A 15467-nucleotide genomic window follows, 5' to 3' on the forward strand; every position below is an offset into this window, starting at 1 on the left:
GGAAGCTTCTGCTCAAAGCTTGGAAAACTTCTGCTCGAATTTCGGAAAGCTTCTGCTCGAAGCTCGCAATGCTTCTGCTCGGAGTTCAGGAAGCTTCTGCTCGAAGACCTGAAAGTTTTTGTTCGAAGCTCGGAAAGTTTTCTGCTGGAAGATCGGAAAGCTTTGCTTCTGCTCGAAGCTTTGGAAGCTTCTGCTCGAAGCTTTGGAAGTTTCTGCTTGAAGCTCCGGAAGTTTCTGCTCGAAGCCTGGAAAGTTTCAGCTTGAAGGTCGGAAAGCTTCTGCTCGAAGCTCGGAAAGTTTCAGCTCCAAGCTCTGGATGCTTCTGCTTGAAGCTCTGTAAACTTCTGCTCGAAGCTCGGAAAGCTTCTGTTCGAAGCTCGGAAAGCTTCTGTTCGGAGCTCTGGAAGCTTCAGCTCGAAGCTCTGGAAGCTTCTGCTCGAAGCTCTGGAAGCTTCTGCTCGAAGCTCTGGAAGCTTCTGCTCGAAGCTCTGGAAGCTTCTGCTCGAAGCTCGGGAAGCTTCTGCTCGATCCTCTGGAAGCTTCTGCTTGAAGCTCGGAAAGCCTCTGCTCGAACCTCAGGAAGCTTCTGTTCGAAGCTCAGGAAGCTTCTGCTCGAAGCTCAGGAAGCTTCTGCTCGAAGCTTTGGAAGCCTCTGCTCGAAGCTCAGGAAGCTTCTGCTCGAAGCTCAGGAAGCTTCTGCTCAAAACTTTGGAAGCTTCTGCTCGAAGCTCAGGAAGCTTCTGCTCGAAGCTCAGGAAGCTTCTGCTCGAAGCTCTGGAAGTTTCTGCTCGAAGCTCTGGAAGCTTCTGCTCAAAGCTTGGAAAACTTCTGCTCGAATCTCGGAAAGCTTCTGCTCGAAGCTCGCAATGCTTCTGCTCGAAGCTCGCAATGCTTCTGCTCGGAGTTCAGGAAGCTTCTGCTCGAAACCCTGAAAGTTTTTGTTCGCAGCTCGGAAAGTTTTCTGCTGAAAGATCGGAAAGCTTTGCTGCTGCTCGAAGCTTTGGAAGCTTCTGCTCGAAGCTTTGGAAGTTTCTGCTCGAAGCTCCGGAAGTTTCTGCTCGAAGCCTGGAAAGTTTCAGCTTGAAGGTCAGAAAGCTTCTGCTCGAAGCTCGGAAAGTTTCAGCTCCAAGCTCTGGATGCTTCTGCTTAAAGCTCTGTAAACTTCTGCTCGAAGCTCGGAAAGCTTCTGTTCGAAGCTCGGAAAGCTTCTGTTCGGAGCTCTGGAAGCTTCTGCTCGAAGCTCTGGAAGCTTCTGCTCGAAGCTCTGGAAGCTTCTGCTCGAAGCTCTGGAAGCTTCTGCTCGATGCTCTGGAAGCTTCTGCTCGAAGCTCAGGAAGCTTCTGCTCGAAGCTCAGAAAGGTTCTGCTCGATGCTCAGGAAGCTTCTGCTCGAATCCCTGGAAGTTTCTGTTCGAAGCTCGGAAAGTTTTCTGCTGGAAGATCGGAAAGCTTTGCTTTTGCTCGAAGCTTTGGAAGCTTCTGCTAGAAGCTCCGGAAGTTTCTGCTCGAAGCCTGGAAAGTTTCAGCTTGAAGCTCGGAAGGTTTTAGCTCGAAGCTCCGGAAGCTACTGCTCTTGAAGCTTCTGGTCGAAGCTCGGAAAGATGCTGCTCAAAGCTTGGAAAGCTTCTGCTCAAAGCTCGGAAAGCTTCTGTTCAAAGCTTGGAAAGCTTCTGCTTGAAGCTCTGTAAACTTCTGCTCGAAGCTCGGAAAGCTTCTTTTCGAAGCTGGGAAAGCTTCTTTTCGAAGCTGGGAAAGCTTCTGCTCGAAGCTCTGGAAGTTTCTGCACGAAGCTCTAGAAGCTTCTGCTCGAAGCTTTGGAAGTTTCTGCTCGAAGCTCAGGAAGCTTCTGCTCGAAGCTTTGGAAGTTTCTGCTCGAAGCTCAGGAAGCTTCTGCTCGAAACTTAGGAAGCTTCTGCTCGAAGCTCAGGAAGCTTCTGCTCGAAGATCAGGAAGCTTCTGCTCGAAGCCCTGGAAGTTTCTGTTCGAAGCTCGGAAAGTTTTCTGCTGGAAGATCAGAAAGCTTTGCTTCTGCTCGAAGCTCTGGAAGTTGCTGCACGAAGCTCTGGAAGCTTCTGCTCGAAGCTCTGGAAGCTTCTGCTCGAAGCTCTGGAAGCTTCTGCTCGATGCTCTGGAAGCTTCTGCTTGAAGCTCGGAAAGCCTCTGCTCGAAGCTCGGAAAGCCTCTGCTCGAAGCTCAGGAAGCTTCTGCTCGAAGCTTTGGAAGTTTCTGCTCGAAGCTCAGGAAGGTTCTGCTCGAAGCTCAGGAAGCTTCTGCTCGAAGCTCAGGAAGCTTCTGCTCGAAGCTCAGGAAGCTTCTGCTCGAAGCTCAGCAAGCTTCTGCTTGATGCTCAGGAAGCTCCTGCTCGAAGCTCTGGAAGCTTCTGCTGTTGATGAAACCCAAAAGCTTCCGTTAGAAGTTTGGAAAGCTTTGCTGTAGCTCTGGAATCTCCTGCCGTCAAAGCTCGCTGTGAGCTTCTGCAGTCCAGCTTGTCAAAGCTCGAAAATTTTATTGTCAAAGCTTCAAAGATTCTGTGTCGAAACTAAAGCATCTGCTATATACGATCGATCGCTTTTGCTGTCGGACTCGAGAAATTCTACAATCGATGTACGAAAGCTTCTGCTATCTAAATTCGAAAGCTTCTGCTCTAAACGCTTGAAAGCTTCTGCTGTCAAAGTTTGACGGTTTCTGCTATCCAAGTTTGAAAGCTACAACTGTAAAATTTTGAAAGCTTCTGCCGTTGAAGCTTAAAAGCTTTTGCAAACAATATTCGAAAGCTTCTGTTATCGAAGTTCAAATGCTTCGTTTGAAACTCGAAAGCTCCTAATCGAAATCAGAAAACATTTTTTTTGTCGATGCTTGGAAGCTTCTTCTGTTGAAACGAAAAAGCTTCTGCTGTGAAGGCTCAAAAAGCTTCCGTTGTTGATGCTTTGGAAGTTTGTGCTGTCATTCCCCGAAAGCTTCTGCAGCCCAAGCTTGATGCTAGAAGTTTATAAGCTTCTTCTTCATTAGCTTCAAAGTTCTATACAAAGTTCCAAGAATTTCTAACGTTTGAAATAATTAGATTCAAGATTGACTTGGATAGGATATGGATTTTAATAAAAATTACCCAAGTAACCAAATAGCACTATAATTTGCCCTCCGTGCTAATATAAGGCTTTTACAGAGCTGACATGCCCTACAGCAGCCGTATAACAGCCCTATAAGCCCAAAAAGGCGAATTAGCGGGCTAGTGGTTACTTGGGTAGTTTCTGGACTGTTACGAAGTAATCCAGCACTCACTCACCTTCTAATCATTGCCTTGGTGTTCCAAATGGACGGATACGTTTCCCGGATCACGGTCCGGTACTGTCGATTGAGATCCCGTCCGGTCAGCGAGCTGCGGGTGTTGCCCACGATGACGCCGTCCGGATTGAGCATAGGCACTAGCTTAAAGATAAACTTGTGGCGAAGCTTTTTCGCCTGGAAATGAAAGCCGGATTTGAGTCACAATTCGAAAATGTTGCTTCCAGTCTTCCAACTTACCACGTATGAATCACCGGTGATAAAGTCCATGAGGCCCTTCATCATCCACGACGAAGGACTCTCGCCTGGATGAACACGTGCGGAGATGATTACCGCTTTCTTCTTCTGAAAATAGAATGGTCGCAAGAAAAAACGCGGATGAGACAAAAACCGCAAAGCACATGATTGGCGATACATAACTCTGCAAATCGATCAGATTACAACATCTTTCAGGTAGAGAACGAAAATAGAATCAAACGTCTGCCACGCGACCAGAAATAGAATCATCAACAGACGAAGAGATTATTCATGCGATCGAACCCAACTGCGGCTCAGGTGATTGATTGCCAACAAAGTCTCGCCGTTGCCCCGTTAGGGTGGTGCGGAAAGCTTCCCGAATTGTTTCAAAATGAAACAATGCCACCCCCAGGTCCTGATCGTATCATCATAGTAAGCCGAAAAGGAATGACAAAAGTTGGCACGCGATCCGGACCGTGAATTGTTTCTCTTCGACAGAAACTGACAGAGAGGGGTTAAACGTTAAACGTATTGTGCATTGCGGGTGGTCCCAAAATAAACCCATCATCGAAGTATTGTAATCGCAAAACGTCACAAGACAGCAGCGATGCGGCATTGTTTGCTTTGCGCTTCTTCTCGTCGTGTTTGTGACATTCGTAAACGTTTCTCGTTAGCCATCATAAGATGCAACCGAGTAAGCAACTAACTATGATTGACACGCTCATGTCCCGCTCGAACACGGATGGACAAATTTCTTGATCTCGATCGGACACACTTGTCCGTCAGAAATAGAAATCGACAGCTGTTGTCAATGTCACCGAGAAACGTTTTTTACGTTTGTTGTTTTTGGCGCAAATAAACCTATTTGCGCGATTTGGAGACGCCGTTCTAGTCGACTGGAACCTGATGATGGTGGTCCATATATCACTCGTCACGACATCGTCATGGGCTTCTTGGATCGTGGAACAGCTGGGAGGGTGAGACCGTTTCCGCGGTTATAATTATTGACTCGATGAAATGAGTTGGTGTTTCGTGAACAGCGGAATTCTTTGTTTCTGGAGTGAGGTTTTCTGGCACCTGTTGGGCCATTGAGAAAATGTGACCGCGGCGGAAGCAATTCGAAGGATATGTTGGCCAATTAACGCATTTTTGCCAAACTTTATGTGACGTTGGTAATATCGCGACATTGAGATCACGTGATGTTTTTTATATCGTGGAGAGAAATATGAGCTGTTGCAGCAATAAACCATTTCTTTTTGGTCACGAGCGTGGAAGTCTATATATGAATTTTGTATCTGTGCTTCTAGAGAAAATTCTTGAGAATTTAAAAGACACATTTATCCGAAATTTCAATATATTTTTTATATAAATTATGAGCTTATTTTGGTCAAAGTTAATTAGGAATATTATGAAATGTGTCTGGATAAAATGGAAGCATTTTGTCAGATGGACGTGAGGTTAGCGAAAGGCTCAAGCAGCACTACGACGAATATTTGAATGGCGCAGAAGGCAGAGAAACTGAGGTTCTAGCTTGAGTGATGAATACGTCGGAGTGATGGACAATAGCAATGAAATAACTCCCACTTTCAGGGAAATTGAGAATGTATTTTTCGCAAAAAATTGTGGAATTTTCGAACGCAATTTGGACTTAACAGATCATTTCTTTCTTCTAAAATGTTGCCATGCTTGTACAAGTTTTGCTATTAAAATATCGTTCTATTTTTGGTAATGATTAGGTATATCTATCGAAATTCTTCATTAGGTTTGGATACAAACTAGTATTCGTGTTAGATTCGTGTTATAATTTAGAAAAAAAAACCCAGGATTTAATTTATAGACCACATCAGAGAAAAAAATGGTAAAATTTAATGGAGTTCGTGAATAAAATTGGAATCCTAACGCAACTTCTGAAGTATTTCTGGAGGAATTCATAGAAAACTTTGTTCCTTTGAAAGTTTCAAGACAAAATTAGTTTACCATTTCTTCAACAATTTCCGCATATCTGTTCGACGGAAATCGAAGAAGAAATTCTAATGCAATTTGTGACGTAAATTTAACAGTGTATTTGGAAGAATTTCCGACGAAATTGTTTGAATGATTTTCACAAAAGTCTGAGGAAACATTTCTGGCAGGCTTTCTAAGGATTTTTTTGCTATCATCATGCTGATACGATTTTGAGAATAATCCATAGACTTGGGGATTAATTTTTGGTATGTTTGTCGAGAGATTATAGCTAAATTGTTGGTGAAATTTATGGAAGAATCAATTTCAAATTCTTATAGGGGCTTTCCCATTAACAAAATCTTGATGCATGGAGAACTTCTTGGTGGACTTGAATTTTTGGAAAGACTCTTGAGAAATTCATTTTTTCTAAATCCTTGAATGTTTCTAACCTGCTTCTGATCTTCTCTGGTTCTCTCGATATCATCGTATATTCGTATGGTAAGCTGGATAGATTCTTGAAAACTATGCGAGAATTATACGAATGTCTGTGATGATCGCTAATGATCCTAACCGAATCCTTAATTGATTATTGGTAAAATCCTTGGCAGATATATGGCAAAATTATTGGTGTGTTGATCTTCTTTTCTTTTTTGTACATAATCTTCTAAATTTTTCTTCAGATTCTCGAAAGATTGCGATGTTGTGTTATTACATTTATGCTCCTTAGTGGTTGAGACTTCGCGAATTTGTGGATGTTTTACGTGATTTCTTTTACCAGATTTATGTTATAGATTTAGGACAGATCCGGTGGAGATAAAGCTGACCACGGAATCGGCTTCATAATGATCGGGAAGCAGATGAAGCGCGTTATAAGGTTGAAGTCGATCAACGAACGGATCTGCGTATTGAGGATTCGAGGCAAGTTCTTCAACTACAGCCTGATCAACGACTATGCACCGACAAACGACAAACCCGATGACGTTCTACGAATGTCTCGACAAGACCTAAGGAGAATGCTCAAAACACGACGTGAAAATTGTCATCGGCGACGCTAATGCGCAGGTCGGAAGAGAGGACTTCTTCCGCTTTATCATTGATAGGGAGAGCCTTCACTCCGTTACCAACGACAACGGCCCACGCTTAGTGAAATTTGCTGCCACCAGGGGGATGGACATCAGTAGCACCTACTTTGCACGAAAGGATATCCGTAAGCACACCTGGCGACACCCAAATGGCGAACTTTGCTGCCAAATCGACAATGTTCTGGTAAACGGCCGACATTTTCCCGATGTCATCGATGGCTCAAACCACTATCTCGTTGTAATCAAAATTCAAACGCGGTTATCAACCGTTTCGAGTTCTAAAAATCGGCAATCGTTGCGTTTCAATATCCAACGCTTGTCAGCAGATGGTGTAGCAGCGGGCTACCATCATAAGCTCGACGAGCGGATTAGCGAAATCAACGAAAGCATCAACCTCAGGATCTGTGGGAATCAGTCCACGGAGCGGGGAGCACATTAGCGCAAGAAGTGAAAGGTACTGCTCAACGAAGACCAAGTAACGGTTGGTTCGACGAGGAGTGCCAGAGAATGACGGACGAGAAGAACGTAGCTATAAGCTGGATGCTGGTGTCTGGTACCCGTCAGAGCAGAGAGCGGTACAAGGAAGCAAGTGCAGTCGAAAAACGGATCCATCGCAGAATTTAAAAAGAGCATAAAGAGGCGGTAATTGCCTCAGGCGCAAGAAGCTATGGAACAGAACGACATGCGACGGTTCTACGAATCTGTCAATGGTGTACGGAGAAAAACTGTCTCTTCCGTCTCCTTCCGGTTGTCCTATATGGCCATGAATCATGAGAATTGAAAGAAGTCAACCGGAGAGCTTTCGGGTAAAGTGCTGCGAACAATACTCGGCTGTAAAAGCAAATTGTGAAAGTTTCATTAAGATTTGAACATTTTCCAACCCTGTTTTTTGAATATTCGTATGGAAAACGAGTTTGGAAACTTCAAAGCCCTTTTATTCAATGCTTACTTTTTACTGATGGGACTGACTTGCGATTCACGGGAGTAATGTATCTGGCGTATTTACACATTGGTCCTTGTAGATTTGTTCAAAAATCCACTAAGGTTTTTATCAGTCGAGTCAAGCTAAGGAGGTCACAGAATATCCTAGTAAGATTCTTCTAAGAATCTTGACCCAAATCAGGTATCTGATTGGGTGGTGGCCAATCGACAACCGAATGTGCAAGTTCAGGATCAAAGGCCGTTTCTCCAATATCAGCATAATCAATGTGCACACTGCCGTTCTACGCATATTTGTCCCGCCTTCTATGAGGTTTACATAGAACATGGGAGAAGTAGGCGTGGAAGAACAGCACAGCCCTCATCTAGCAAGTGACAATGGCGACAAGGACGCTTCCTACGCACAGCTGTCGTGTTCATAGCAAACAAGACGTCATTATCGGAGAACTCAACGCTCGGGTTGGCCAGGAGGAGGAACTCAGACCGATTATAGAGAAGCTCAGCGCTCACCAGCTTACGAACGAAAACGGCTTTCGACTTATTGATTTCGCCGCTTCCAAGAACATGGCCATACGTCGTACCTACTTTCAGCACAGGCGCCCGTATCGGTACACCTGGGTTCACACCAATAGACTGAATCTTAAATCGACCACGTTTTGATTGATGGAAGACACTTATCGGACATTATCGACGTCAGAACCTATCGCGGCGCAAACATTGCACATTGGTCCCAAGGCCATATCTAGGAAGACAAAAATGATTGCGCCTAAACCGTCAATTTTAGATATATGGTGTCTTGGGCAAAGTTTCTCCATATTTTTCAGAGATGTGAAATTAGGGTGGCCCACATGGTTTACGAGATCAGCACATAAACTTTTTTGCTGACGCATTTAGGACTACACAATGTTCTACAATGTTTTAGAACAACCGATTTGGAGCAACTTTGACGAAGAACCCAAATTTCTATCTCTTATGGTTCGCGAGTTATGATTTTTTTTAACAAAAAAGTTAGGGTGGTACTGAAAAATCAGTTTTTTCTTGATAACTTTTAATGCGATAATTTCTCGCAAAAACTTTGTTCCGAGCACTTTTAGAACTTTTGATTGCGCAACTTTTTGCCGAAGAAACTACTGTTCTATCTCTTATGGTTACAGAGTTATCACAAATTTTCTTCGAAAAAATGGTTGTTTTCAAATGCCGATATCTCCGAAAGGCGCAAACGGATTTTCAATCTTTTATCGGCATTAGAAAGATTATCTCTTTGTCTGTTTATGGTAAAACAACTGTGAGGACGTTTTTTGTTTGAAAAGGTAGAAAAAATTTTGAAAATAATATGTTTCTTAACCGAAAATTGTCCATAACTTGAAAAATATTCGAGATAGCTCTTTGATGCCTTCAGCAAAAATGTGCAAAATTGAAAGTTCTGAAAGTGCTTCATACAAAGTATTCATGAAAAATTATCGCTTTAAGATATATTCACCATAAACCGAATTTTATATCATAAAGAAAGCGAAAAAAGAGATATTTGCTGGAACAACCGGAATAACTGTATGTAAAGTCATTTGAAATTGAATATATATGTAATGAAATAAGATCGATCACAATAAGTGAAATCTAAGGAGTTAGGGAAATTTAGTTGCTGAAGCAGTTTTAACAGTGATCCATGGAACATTAATCCATAAACGAAGTCTTGTTATTTCACGCGATATATTGTTTGTCCAGCTAATCTATGCCGTGGTTGGTTATAAATTGCTACCGCTTCGGCTTACTAAGCAGAAGGTCATGCGTTCAATACCGGTCCCGTTTATTATATTATCATCCCTAAACGATAACAAAACGTATACTTTGAAGAATTCCTTCAAATTACCAAAACCTTACTTCCCGTGGTATCCTCCCATAGAAATATAGAAGTATCTGCAATTATTCTATCTGGGCATCCAACTTTTCCCATTCAATTCAATCAAATCCAATAAATCTGCCACAACGAATAAGTCAGGGCAGCATTCGCCTGTTGAAGAATGCATGAATCTTGAACAAGAGCCAGATATAAATCTCAAATATCTGTCTAAGGTAACGAACCAGAAGGTGGGCCTTGATCACTTGAAAACTGCTTCAGCAAATAATTTTCCTTTTTTCAACTCCTTAGATTCCGCTTACTATGATCGATATCAATACATGTGTATTCAATTTTGAATGACTTTACATACAGTTATTTCGATTGTTCCAGCAAATATCTCTTTTTTTCGCTTTCTTTACCATATAAAATTCGGTTTATGGTGAATATATCTTAAAGCGTTGATTTTTTATGAATGCTTTGTATGAAGCACTTTCAGAACTTTCAATTTTGCACATTTTTGCTAAAGGCACCAAAGAGCTATCTCGAATATTTTTCAAGTTATGGACAATTTTCGGTTAAAAACATATCATTTTCAAAATTTTGTCTATCTTTTCAAACAAAAAACGTCCTCACAGTTGTTTCACCATAAACAAAGAAAGAGATAATCTTTCTAATGCCGACAAAAGATTGAAAATCCCTTTGCGCCTTCTGGAGATATCGGCATTTGAAAATAACCATTTTTTCGAAGAAAATTTCTTATAACTCTGTAACCATAAGAGATAGAACAGTAGTTTCTTTTGCAAAAAGTTGCGCAATCAAAAGTTCTAAAAGTGCTCGGAACAAAGTTTTTGCGAGAAATTATCGCATGAAAAGTTATCAAGAAAAAACTGATTTTTCAGTACCACCCTAACTTTTTTGTTAAAAAAAATCATAACTCGCGAACCATAAGAGATAGAAATTTGGGTTCTTCGGCAAAGTTGCTCCAAATTGTTCTAAAATATTGTAGAACATTGTGTAGTCCTAAATGCGTCAGCAAAAAAGTTTATGTGCTGATCTCGTAAACCATGTGGGCCACCCTAATTTCACATCTCTGAAAAAAATGTCTGAATAATATGGAGAAACTTTGCGGAAGACACCATATATCTAAAATTGACGGTTTAGGCGCAATTGTTTTTGTCTTCCTAGATATGGCTTTGGGACCAATGTGCACTGGGCATAGTGTATCATTCCAAGTAACAATTTCAGTGTTTTTTGATCTTTGTTATTTAAGGAGGTGTTATTAGAAATGTATTTATTCCTAACAGATTCAATAAAGCATTGCAAGATGCTAAACGTTCTTTTCTGTAACCCACTTTGAAATGCTTTGTAGATAAGGACTGTTCATTTAAGAAAGTGGACACCTAAATATTAGCATATTGGTGTAAAAATTCCATAAAAACAAATAAAATTTTGTTTCAGTGTGATCTCAAGTGTTTATTTTGTCAGCAGACATAAAAAAATTATAAATTCTAAACGATGGGTCGAATTGACATGGCGACTCTCAATTTTTTTCTGCACAAATGGTGTACAGAAAAACTGCCGTTCCGAGATTTGGCTTAAATCGCAAAGTGTCCAAATTGAATTTTTTCAACGCTGTGGCCAAAACAGATATTCCTGACGACGTACGATACATCCCAACAGAAAAATTTGGGAAAAATGATTTGGTATTGCAAGCCATTTGCTCCTGCGATATGAAAGTACTACATATTTCACGACGGGCTCAATCAACGGCGAAAATTACAGAACTGAATGCATTAAAAAATGGCTTCTGCCCATCTACTGAAAGCATACCATGCCTCCATTGTTTTTGCCAGACCTAGCATCGGCTCACTATGCTTCAGCTACTTTGGAGATGCTCAAGAAAGAATAAGTCGAATTTATAGAAAAATGATCGAATCCATCAAATTGCTCAGAACTACGCCTCATTGAAACATATTGGGCAATAATCAAACGGCATCTTAAGAAGGATGGAAGAGAAGCAAGCTCCATCGATTTTTTCAAGAAAATGTGGTCAGCAGTTCGAAAAGTTCCGAAAAAAGTTGTACAGAATTTTATAAGAAAAATAAGAGCATTCCCAGCAATGCTCAATAAATATTCAAATTTATGTGAATTTGATCGAAATTACGTTGATTTCCATGTATTTTAGGTAAACTCATGAATTTGTTCGAAAATAAACAGTTTACTGTAAAAAACACGTGTCCACTTTCTTAAATGAACAGTCCTTATCTATAAGAGCTCCCGTTAAAACTTATTTACTGGCCACATTTGTTGATAATGAATTGTATTTTTGAAGGAGCTGTGTAGTGTCTATTAAAACCTATACTTAAAACCTCATCTAGCTTGACTTATAAAGGCATAGGTAAAACTTCCAAGACTGCACTAAGTCATCCTAAAGCCTTCTTAAATCTCAACTGTCTGATGCATGTTATTGGGATGCAGTCTGCGTGTGGTTATCAATATCATTATTTTGATAATTATAATCATGTAGTGAATTATGAGTTAATCAGAACGCAAACATAGAAATGACAAATATTCGTCTCGTAAAATTATCAGGCTACCGTATAAAGAATATTTTTCCCATGCTTGCCTGAACTTCCCGTTCTAGTGGGACAACTATGCTGCACACAACAGCTGAGCTACACGAAAAAAGCTTTCATTTTTCAGGCACTTATCACTTGCCGTTTTCTGCATTAGTGCACGACAGGCTTTATTATAGCAATTCATTCTAATGAAAACGATTAGATATATAACGGCATGAATTTAATAAATTGAATTACATCACAAAATTGAATTTTCCGATTTATTTACATTTTTGACAGCACTAGCTTTCCTGAGTGCATTAAGTTTAAGTCAAGGCTCCCGAAAAACCTATTTGTCTTAGTGCAGAACAAATGTTCTGATTTAGGATTATTTCAGTTTATGAATGACTATATTGTTCGAAATAATCACCAATTTATCCATTTTTATTGTCGCCGTTTCGGATTATCAATCCGCGTGGAAAATTTCAATTTATGATTGAGCTGATCATGAAATCATTCTGAAAATGGAATGAAGTAAAATATTAGACACCGTCAAACGGGGTGACTTGCAACACTTTTCAACTTCAATCAACCAAAACCATGATCTAAACGTCGTTTAAAAATCTAAATTCTTTGTAGAACTTTTAATGGCTGGGCCGCCTACAGAATGGGATGACCGAAAATTGAATCGAATTATTTTGTCATATCACAAGTACTCAAAACATTTGACATTTTTTAAATGTCATTGTGCGGGGTGACTTGCAACACTCAATGCTAATTTTGTTCTTGCCAACAAAATGTTGATGTTTTTTATTAGTCACACTTGTTAAGTATTGTTATTCATGTATTTAAAGCGTTTACACGTACTGGTTCACAAGAGCATTTTGAATACGTTTTTGTAAGAAAATAATTGAGCTATCTTGTATGGGAAAAAGAGGCGCTAATTCATCAAGGTCCAATATCTTAACTGAACAATATGTTTTACAAGTAGCTAGTAGTAGTTTTATAGTATGTTACAAGGCTAGATGTATTCATACGATACAAAACTAAGAAGTTTAGAAACAGTTTTAAGGTATAGTCTTAACAACCTACTGTAGTGCGGGCCTTTTCGGGCTTAACAAAGTTTATTAAGGTTATTAAGGCTAATAAGTTTTAAAATGAGTTTTAACGATATGGTTGTTATTACCACCAGTTACCTTGTAGTAAATGAAAAAACTAAAAATGTTACTTGGGATCGAACCTGGCACACGATATACGAATGCGAAAATGACAACTTTGTATTTCTCCACAAGGTTCATTATGAAAAAGTTGTAGGTCTGGCTAAAATCTACATTTTTGATAAGGCAGCACTCCGTTAACTTCAAAAATTTTTTGAGTTACAGGCGAATTTTGGATTTTTTCAGTGTATTTTTTGAATTCAATTTTCTCAATTTACAAAAATTACGTTCTCATAGTTTTTGCAGCAAGAGTTGCCTATTGTATGGCCTTTTTAATGCCACTAAAAGAAAAATTTTATCGAACCAACTCCATGAGTCATGGCCATCTAAAGATTTCATAGTTTTTCACTTAAATTTGCTTATAACTTCAAAATCACAAGAATTACAAACTTGCGATGGTCAGCAAAAATATGTATCTTTGCTTCCTCTGCAACTCTTCTGAAGACCACATTTACGTAAAACTGAAAATAAAAAAGTTAGATCAAAATAACAATTTACTCAGCTCAAATGAAGAGTTAGATCAAAAGTGTCTTCGACAAAGTTGTTCAAAATAACATTTTCCAAAAGTTTGAAGAAGTGCCCAGCCACAAATTTCATCAAACAAAATAGTTTGAGTCAAAATTTTAACTTAAATAAGGGCCACCCTATTCAATTTTTTTCTCAACAGATGCAAAACGCAATTACGAATAACTTCTCTAAAGACATCGAACTTCTAAAATCGACGAGAACAGAGAAAACACTTTTGTCCGGCTAAATTGTCGATTCGGTCCATTGTGCAGTGGGGATTCGCTCGTTGGGGGTCCGCTACATGGAATGACTCGATGGTTGGAAAGTATTCCTACTAAAAAGCACTCAAATGTCAACAGAAAATGTCAAACTGACTTTGACGTCTGAGTACCGCCATATTGCAGTCTCCATATTTAGAACAAATGCGTATGCATATGTGCGTTTCGTGACGATTTGCCCTCCAGATGCGTTAGTTATTTTATTTAGTTGGTGTTACATCAATTAATTTGATAAAACCTCGTTAACGATGTTACGCCAATTTACTCGGTCCATGGCTGTATCTCTCCAACCTCGATTTTGGCCCACGTTCTCCAGATCTTGTTGCACCTGATCAAGCCACCTCGCTCGCTGTGCTCCCCGCCTTCTTGTGCCAACCGGATTCGACGCGAACACCATCTTTGCAGGATTGTTGTCCGGTAGTCTTGCAACATGCCCTGCCCAGCGCACCCTTCCGGCTTTCGCAACCTTCTGGATACTGGGTTCGCCGTAGAGCCTAGCGAGCTCGTGGTTCATTCTCCGCCGCCACACACCGTTCTCCTGCACTCCGCCAAAGATCGTCCTAAGCACCCTTCGTTCGAACACTCCAAGTGCTTGTAGGCCCTCTTCCAGCATGGTCCATGCTTCATGTCCATAGAGGACCACCGGTCTTATAAGCGTTTTGTACATGGTACATTTGGTGCGGGGGTGAATCTTTCTCGACCGCAGCTTCTTCTGGAGCCCATAGTAGGCGCGACTTCCACTGATGATGCGTCTCCGTATTTCACGACTAACGTTGTTATCAGCCGTTAACAAGGATCCGAGGTAGACGAACTCATCAACCACCTCAAAAGTATCCCCGTCTATCGTAACACTGCTTCCCAGGCGGGCTCTGTCGCGCTCGGTTCCGCTCATCAGCATGTACTTTGTTTTTGACGCATTCACCACCAGGCCGACTTTTGTTGCTTCACGTTTCAGGCGGGTGTAGAGGTCTGCCACCGTTCCAAATGTTCTGCCGACAATATCCATATCATCCGCGAAGCAAACAAATTGGCTGGATCTTGTGAAAATCGTACCTCGGTTATTGAACCCGGCTCTCCGCATGACACCTTCTAGCGCGATGTTGAACAGCAGGCACGAAAGTCCATCACCCTGTCGAAGTCCCCGGCGGGATTCGAACGAACTGGAATTTTCGCCCGAAATCTTCACGCTATTCTGCACACCGTCCATCGTTGCTCTTATTAGTCTTGTGAGCTTCCCGGGAAAGCTGTACTCGTCCATGATTTTCCATAGCTCTTCGCGGTCGATGCTATCATAAGCCGCTTTGAAATCGATGAACAGGTGATGCGTTGGGACTTGGTATTCACGGCATTTCTGGAGGATTTGCCGTACAGTGAAGATTTGGTCCGTTGTCGAGCGGCCGTTGATGAAACCAGCTTGATAACTTCCCACAAACTCATTTGTTATTGGTGATAGACGACGGAAGATAATCTGGGATAGCACTTTGTATGCGGCATTCAGGATAGTGATCGCACGATAGTTTTCACATTCCAGTTTGTCGCCCTTCTTGTAGATGGAGCATGACCCCTTGCTTCCACTCCTCCGGCACA

The 15467-nt window shown here is 41.1% G+C and overlaps 2 protein-coding genes across 2 annotated transcripts in view; one reads left to right on the plus strand and one right to left on the minus strand.

The window, feature by feature from the left end:
• Positions 1 to 15467, plus strand: part of LOC5568128 (probable glutamine-dependent NAD(+) synthetase) — a 380498-nt gene that overhangs the window by 52286 nt on the left and 312745 nt on the right. The gene's annotated exons all lie outside the window — the stretch shown is intronic.
• LOC5565478 overlaps positions 1 to 15467 on the minus strand; it is a 157858-nt gene that overhangs the window by 35654 nt on the left and 106737 nt on the right. Inside the window, exons 7-8 of the mRNA XM_021837247.1 lie at positions 3522 to 3626; positions 3283 to 3458 (exon numbers count right to left, since the gene is read on the minus strand). Of these exons, the coding sequence (XP_021692939.1) occupies positions 3283 to 3458; positions 3522 to 3626 (281 nt within the window). The remainder of the gene's footprint in view (positions 1 to 3282; positions 3459 to 3521; positions 3627 to 15467) is intronic.

The sequence above is a fragment of the Aedes aegypti genome, chromosome 1 (genome assembly GCF_002204515.2).
Source record: "Aedes aegypti strain LVP_AGWG chromosome 1, AaegL5.0 Primary Assembly, whole genome shotgun sequence".
NCBI lineage: Eukaryota > Metazoa > Arthropoda > Insecta > Diptera > Culicidae > Aedes > Aedes aegypti.